This window comes from Electrona antarctica (genome assembly GCF_951216825.1).
Source record: "Electrona antarctica genome assembly, chromosome: 15".
NCBI classification, from domain to species: Eukaryota; Metazoa; Chordata; class Actinopteri; order Myctophiformes; family Myctophidae; genus Electrona; species Electrona antarctica.
Window position 1 is genome coordinate 6,361,048 of NC_136796.1, and position 8,493 is coordinate 6,369,540.

At 45.2% G+C, this 8,493-nt stretch overlaps 1 protein-coding gene across 1 annotated transcript; it reads right to left on the reverse strand.

The window, feature by feature from the left end:
• Positions 1 to 2,097: 2,097 nt before the first annotated feature.
• LOC306938721 (alpha-1,3-mannosyl-glycoprotein 4-beta-N-acetylglucosaminyltransferase C-like) lies at positions 2,098 to 3,324 on the reverse strand (the record flags this gene model as incomplete). Its single annotated transcript, XM_079522987.1, has 1 exon — positions 2,098 to 3,324. The coding sequence occupies one exon, from the start codon at positions 3,322 to 3,324 to the stop codon at positions 2,098 to 2,100; it is 1,227 nt and encodes a 408-aa protein (XP_079379113.1).
• Between the last annotated feature and the right edge of the window lie 5,169 nt (positions 3,325 to 8,493).

The following is an 8,493-nucleotide window of genomic DNA, read 5'->3' on the forward strand; positions in this document are numbered from 1 at the left end:
TGGACACAGACAGTGTCGAGCCTACTAATGTGGCTTGGTGTTATCCGCGTGGTTTTTTAGTGCATAATGAGTGGCGCACGCACACGCGCACACACGCACACACACACACACACACACACACACACACACACACACGCACACACACACACACACACACGTCTGAGAGCTTGTCTCGTGTCATCGAGGCGTGTCCGTGTGTGGTACAAGGAATTTGCGGACGCATGTGCAGATAATGCAAGCATGCATTCAATGACACAAACATACACTGTACATACGCAGACGCCACAGTCACAGAGGTGCATACTGTGCACACACACACGCACAGACTACGGAGTCATTATGCAGAATGTTTCATTATTAGATCCAGTGTTTGTTTTCGTCGACTAAAACTAAGACGAAAAATTTTCGTCGACTGCCTTTTTCCACTGACGAAAACTAAATGGAAACTAAATGAAAACTAAGCTATGATGACTAAAACTAAGACTAAATATGCTGACAATTTCGTCAACAAATAAAAACTAGACTAAAATGTTAGGAAGGGACTAGTGGACAAGAGATCCAGTATAAGTCATTTTACAATTAGTTGCATGCTGAAAATAGCAGATCTACAAGCCCACAACGCGTCGCAGCGTTGTGGGCGTCATTATGACGGCATCAAGGCCCGCCAAAACACATTTTAGTCGACTAAATCTACAGTTGATTTAGTCGACTAAAATCTTATGATATTTAGTCGACTAAAACTAGACTAACCCTAAAACATTCCGGGTGACTAAAATGTGACTAAACTAAATGAGTGCCTGAGCGTAGAGCACCGAGTGCCTGAGCGTAGAGCGGTAGATCGGTGCCTGAGCGTAGAGCACCCTGAGCGTAGAGCGGTAGATCGGTGCCTGAGCGTAGAGCACCGAGTGCCTGAGCGTAGAGCGGTAGATCGGTGCCTGAGCGTAGAGCGGTAGATCGGTGCCTGAGCGTAGAGCACCGAGTGCCTGAGCGTAGAGCGGTAGATCGGTGCCTGAGCGTAGAGCGGTAGATCGGTGCCTGAGCGTAGAGCGGTAGATCGGTGCCTGAGCGTAGAGCAGAGTCGAGGTGCCTGAGCGTAGAGCAGAGTCGAGGTGCCTGAGCGTAGAGCGGTAGATCGGTGCCTGAGCGTAGAGCGGTAGATCGGTGCCTGAGCGTAGAGCGGTAGATCGGTGCCTGAGCGTAGAGCGGTAGATCGGTGCCTGAGCGTAGAGCACCGAGTCCAGGTGAATATATATTCAGGTCTGAACTCAGCTTCAGGCTCATTAGGTCCACTGGCAGAGCCTGACCAGAGCCTTTTGTGGACAACTGACCGACTCAATGTGTGTGTATGAAGTTGGTGGCCTGGGCCATGGCTCAGTGGTCCAGGCACCTTGGCTGGTAATCCAGTCTGGCAGTGTGCCGTGGGTTCGACTCCCGATGGCCGGCCTTTACTGCATGTCCCCGTACACGTACAGAGACGGGTGCATTTATAGTAGGATGTCTAAAATGAATAAAATATCCTTCGAAATGAGCAGATTATTATATGAAGATTGAAGGTTGAAATGTGGTGAAGTAAAAAGTTGCAAAACCCTGTCCCACTTGTCCCACACAAGCGATACTTCTGTCCCTCAAATGTTGGTTGCATATCATTCTCTCTCTCTCAGCACTCCTCCTCCTGTCTCTCTTTACTGTACATTCTATGGCAGAAACAGGCACAAATAATTATTTAACAAAATGAAAATGACCAGATAAATGACCAATAGGCCTATCTCACAGCCCCCTTTCCACGCCCCCTTCCGGTAGCTAGTGGTGTCATTTAACATTAGGCATTTACACTTTTTTTCCTAATGTTAAATGTCAAAGACCGATAATAATATGAAGAAAACACAATGGTATAACAACTCAAATAAGTACCTTTACAAAACGGTAGTTTGTGGCTTGTGAAAATACCTCTTTTTCTGCGGTCTAAGGACCGCAGAAAAAATAACACCATTAGCTCCAAAAGGGGGTGTGGAAAGGGGGCGGGGAAATGCTGTGAGATAGGCCTATCTGGTTTGAATTCAAATTTAACCTGTAAAGTTTCCTGGTGTTGAGGCAATCCTAATATGTTGTCACCCTGATTGACTGGATCACAACCCAGTCATTCTGATCGGCTGTGACTTGAATCCTCAGACAGGCCGATGCAGAGCCGTGCTGCTTCCCCACATCTTCCATGACAAACCGCCCCATCTCCATGGACCCCAACAGATGGAACTTTTTACAACTTTTCACTCCATTCTCTGTTGTGACAGGCTCACTGCCAAGTTCCACCACTGCCGACTGCAGCCGGTCTTTTCCAGAGGACCCCGTTTTCACTGAGATTCCTGTCACCACAACGGGATCTTTAAAAACCACCGTCAGGTAATTTCCTTTGATTGGGGAATGACCCCAGAAGAATCCAGTTCCGGGATTCCAGGCCTCACTGGGGACGTGGTTCCGATAGAAGGACATGTCAGTGAAGACCTCTGCTGAGGGATTGGAGTCGGGCCACTCTTCAAAGTCCCTATCCTTTAATGCGTTGTAGTTGCCCCTAAAGGCGGAGAACGTTCCCATGTGCTGGAATAGCGAGGGCTTCAAGCGGATAGGCTCGTTCTGGGTCATCAACCTGTAGAAGTGAACCAGCAGCCAGTCACAGGGCATTTCTTGGTAGAAGACAAAGAGTAAGCGTGCCAACTGAGGGAGTTCGGCAGAACGGTACAGTTTTCCAATGTAGCCCAGTGTAGAGAACTCCAGCGTTGCCCACTTGACACCCTTTGCGTTTTGCTCCTGGACACGTTTGCCGATGGTAGACAGGAAGTTGTGCGCTGCGGCCACGTCATCCTCCAGCTGGAGGTAGTACTGGCTGAGACCGGCGCTGTAGTGAAGCAGGAAGGAGTAGTCTATGTTCTGCTTGGAGCGGAAAGACACCCGGTCGGCAGGATCATTATAGTTCCTCTTCAGTCTTGTCAGAGGGGGGTAATACTGCAGAGGAACATGTATCACCAGCAGCTGCCCCTGCTCTAGCTCTGAGGTGAACGCAGCTCTGATTTCCCGCACCGTTCCATCTCTCCAGAGGGAATCGAACTCCGGCAGCAGTAACACCACCACCATGGCGGAGCGTTCTTCCTGGGACGAATGGCTGAATATGGAGTGCAGGGTGTCGAGAAGATAGCTGCCGTTCATTCTTTTCACTGATGCTAAACCAATAGCTAGGAACCTGTGGTTTCCAGCTGGCACCCCAGCCAGGAGCTGATAAGAGATGTTGAAACCTCCCTGTTTGATCCAAGAATCCTCGCTGCTCAACGACATAGTGGACGGCCATGTCAAATCTGGCGATGCATTTGAGACCTTGTTGAGAATAGCCACTGCCACTAGAAACAAGACTCCCACAGTAACTGTTTGTTTCAAATGACACCGCATTTCCTTCACAGGCACTTCGCTAAGCAAGGTGTCTCGATTAAAAGTATGTGCGGAAAAGTCTTGAGATAGAGCTCCTCCGAACAGTAGATCAACGAGAATAATGGGTTGGTTAGTTAGGCTACGGTTCCTACCCACTTATAAGCTCATGTGGCACTAACATTATGCAAAGCTCAACCAATCACAGCGCAGAGCGACACACTTCCTCTGTGCGTGCATGCATTTGTGGGGGTGACCTCTAATAATACCGGCACCGCATTGGGCGCCGAGAAGCATCGAACCGGGCCTGCTGCCGTGCCACAGAGCTTTGTGCCGTGCTATGAGCTTGTAGATCTGCTATCTGTTTCAATCAGGTACATAGCAGATTCCTATACATTCTCAGAGTTGTGGGGGTTGTTGAAATGAAAACGTTTGAGAACCACTACTGGGTCTGATTACTTGCGCAAGCAGAGCGTGCAAGTAATGTTTTTTGTCCGGTGCTTCGATGCGTATGTCCCGTAGCAGTATATGACGATGAAGATACCAATGCCAGGGTATAACTGGCGTTCGATGGTGACGTAATGATGATATGTTTCAGTGTCGGGTGGATTAAAGATAATGCCCCTATGTATACATGTATGTAATCTGACACTACTGCCATATCAAGCACAAATTAATCATTATGTCATACGCTGCCACGGGACATACGCATCAAACGACCCAAGTAACCACGGCGGCGGTGGCTCAGGGTTAGAGTGCCTGGATGGTAACCGTAAGGTTGCCAGTTCGAACCCGGGCTCCCCCAGAGTTACTGTCGAAGTATAAACTGTCGAAGTGTCCTTGAGCAAGACACTGAACCCCTAATTGCTCCTGATGTGCTAGTTGGTGCCTTGCATGGTTTCCGCTGCCATCAGTGTATGAATGTGTGTGTGAATGGGTGAATGTAATGCACAATCTCTGTAAAGCGCCTTGGATAAAGGCGCTATATAAATGCACCATTTACCATTTAACCACAGTATACTGCTAATCAACTTACAAATTACATATATATATATATATGATATACAGGAATGTATCTAATATACATTTGAAAACATGTACCCAAACCAGGAAAGGGGACCCAAAGTCAACAGCTACTACGTCACTGACACAGTGCAACACACAGTGCAACACACTACAGTGACGTCAGAGACTTACCCTCCGCGTCGATCCACGGCTATCTCCTCATGTCGCGCAGCACACTGACACTCAACACCACCCCCGGAACAATTGTCATTGCACTGCCACTAAAGCCGGCTGCCTTCCACACTCACAAACAACATCAATATCAATAATAAACACAACAACGCCACAAGCACCGACACCCCCGCACGCACACACACACACGGGCCACGGAACACTGTTGCCAGGTCTATGCAAACAAGCCCAGAAAAAAATGCCATAACAAATGCCATTCAACACGCTACTTACACACACTACCACTCGCTTACAATACGCGGACCTGGCAACACTACATCCCCTCTCCCATTTGCTCAAAGCCAACCACGTGACCCACGAGAGCTTTTATGTTACTGCAACACCGGAAGTTACACGCTACACACACACACACATTAGAAGAACAACACGAACACAACACTACACACACACACACACACACACGGGCCACTGTTGCCAGGTCTATGAAAACAGGCCCAGAAACAAGCAAACAGACCCAGAAACAAAGCCTTTCACCACGCTACTTACACACACTACAACTCGCTTACAATTCACGACCCTGGCAACATTGTTCCCCGTCTTCCACAACACACACAGTCCCACACAGACACACACACACTGATTCGGACTTGGATGGACAGCGGCGCGATTACATACATACACCGTTTAATTCATGCAAACACGACAATTGCACCACCAGTTTCATTAATGTAAACACGACAATTGCGCGACCCGTTTAAGTCATGGAAACATGACAACTGCGACGCACCGAGGCGCATGGATTCTGTGTGTGTGTGTGTGTGCGTGCGGGGTGCCTCTGAATTGGAGTGTTTGTCAGTCAGCGATGCGATCCGTTGTTATTCAGCCAGGAAAACAATCTAAACATTATATACTAACGTCAGCATCGGGCAGATTAACACACACAAGCGTTATTAGTTGAGTTTTCTTATTGAAGTGCCTCTGAATTGTAACGGTGTGTTTATGTCAGTCAGCGATGCGATCCGTACCAGCACCATACGCACGGACTGGAGAGAGGCGAAGTGTTTCTCTCCCTTCGGCTCATGTAGCCCTCATTGTAACTACAAATATTGTTCCCGAACAAACAATGTGGGGTCACTGCAATCCGCAATCCAAAATATTGTAGCCCTACTATAATGCAGTCAAGGTCCCCCAAAAAATATACTACAGTATGTTCTGCTCCATTCTCAACATCTTTTGCTTTCCAAAAACAGTAATGTATTGTAAGTAAACAAAAACAGTAAAAAGCAGTTTCATGTCTGCTTATTTTCATTTACATTAATTTCCTTTGATGTGAAAATACAACAAATAATAATAATACCCATCCGTTACTACATGTCAAGGGCACAATACTGGAGTGGAGTCTGTCAAATCCCGCTATTTCCTTCTTCCCATTGCGCTGCCAACGGAACTAGGATTCGCCGCCCAAAGGGCGGCGAAATTCTAGTGATATACATACATATAGAGGAACTCCCTCTTTCAGATAGGCGTTTTTATTGCCTATGTGGTGAGTAACTTCATGGATCAATTTCAATACTTTTGCAGTAAAAGTAAAACTCGGGACAATTCATTTCATAAAGGGGACATCCTAAAGATATGAAAAAACTATGTCCAAATTTGTTCTACCCCGGGTAGGGGTATAGTCAACTTTTGGTTCCTGCACTAATCGATTTCATTGCCAATGGCAAAGCAAGCAGGTATGAAGCTTAATAATTGAACGGTGTTTTATCACACTCTGCTGGTGAACCTGATTATGACAGTCAGTTATATTTAACCTATCAACACACAGGCCACGTACCTGGCCACGCATTTTATGTATGTATTGATAATTGATTGAAAAAAGCACAGGGAACTGGGAAGTAGGTTACAGTCCAATACAAGGTCTGCTAGGAGGATTTAAAAACCAAGAAAGCCTATTGGCTTGTTTTACATTGGGTCTGTACTGTAGCCAGCCTATACTTTCGTTTGAAATGTAGGCTACCCATTCTGCATACTGTGTTTGAAATGACGGAATTGAATAAGGACTTTTAAAGACGTAGTGAAATACCTAACAAAGACAAAAAGGGATACATTTATTCAAAAGTCCATAAAAATCCAATTTGAATTACTTCCATTGAACGAAAATGTGACGACGTGTCGAGTCTTGCATGAATAAAAAATAATCTTGATTTCAGTCACCACTTACCTCATTTGTTTGACTCCCATCGCTCAATAATTTCCTCCAAACACAGCTGATGTTGATTACAGAACCATCAACACTACTCCGTTTATAATCTCATTCAAAGAAAGATGACAATCATGACATCCATACAGTGTACTAATTTTAAACGTAATCAGCACGCTAAAAGATGTATCAACTTTATAGGTTAAATAAAAATAGTGGCTCTGGTAGCTGCATGCTTTGCTGCAAGTCTGTCTCTCTGACTTGTAAAGTTTTGTAAACAAGCCTGAAGGTAGCTTTTGGTCCATAGCTCTGTTAACCTGACTCCGCCAGATGTAGGTGAGGGCATATATGAAAAAAAGGCACCTTACCCTAAAAAAATTGCAACAGAAGGTTTCTCAACTGTTTTGTGTAGTATTAGGTGTCCTTAATAACATACTAAAAGTTTACCAAAGTTTGACCATGCGAAAGGTGTTATTTTAGCATAATATGCATAATATGCCCATAACATCCTATATAAGGCAAAAAAGTCCAAATTTCATCATTCTTTAAGTAACATGTGACATATGAAACTAGGGTGTTTGCATGATTCTGAATCCATTCCAAGCATTAGTTTTGCACAAAAAACACTCCTTGGGCTAAATTAGGCCATATCCACTTGACCAAATGTGCTGACCTCATCACGTTTGTGTGGCCGTTTTCCTCCCAAGGAGTGTTTTTTGTGCAAAACTAATGCTTGGAATGGATTCAGAATCATGCAAACACCCTAGTTTCATATGTCACATGTTACTTAAAGAATGATGAAATTTGGACTTTTTTGCCTTATATAGGATGTTATGGGCATATTATGCATATTATGCTAAAATAACACCTTTCGCATGGTCAAACTTTGGTAAACTTTTAGTATGTTATTAAGGACACCTAATACTACACAAAACAGTTGAGAAACCTTCTGTTGCAATTTTTTTGGGGTCAAACCATAATTGCACCTGTCTAATGGGGCAGCAGAGAGTACACTGGACCCAGTGTACTCTCTGCTGCCCCATCTGGCGGAGTCAGGTTATAGCTCTGTAGCCTCTGTAGACATTTTTAAAGCGCAGCTCAAGACTCACTTCTACACACTTGCTTTTAATTGATCTTTTAATTTTTGTTATTCATGTCCTCACTGTATTGCATTACTGCTCTTGTTTTTTTGAATGTTTAATTTTTCCTCCAAAGCACTGAGCTGCATTTCATGTCATGAAAGGTGCTATACAAATACAGTTTTATTATTATTATTATTATTATAGCTCTAATGCCATCGCAAGAGCAGTAAGGCTATGTACCAGAGCTAGCCTGAAGGGATGTGACCATAGGGATGTGACGCTCTAGATTGGTTCAGAAACACACAGCCTTCCGTTTAATTTAGACTGAAACTTCAAAATAAAATGCCATGCCAATTAAAGCCATTGTGCATGTCACCATCCCTGTCACAGGGATGTCAGGCCCTCTCACACCCCTGGCCCTGTCATCTCTGTCACAGTTCTGGCAGAAGGGCCTGATGTGACAGCGCCTGACATCACTGTGACAGGCGGCAGGCCCTGTGACAGCAGGTCAGTTCATGGTCAATGTCATGCCCAATCTGACAACGTATTTCTGGTCAAGGGAACATTACACAATCAAGTAAACAAACAAACAAGGAAGGCGAG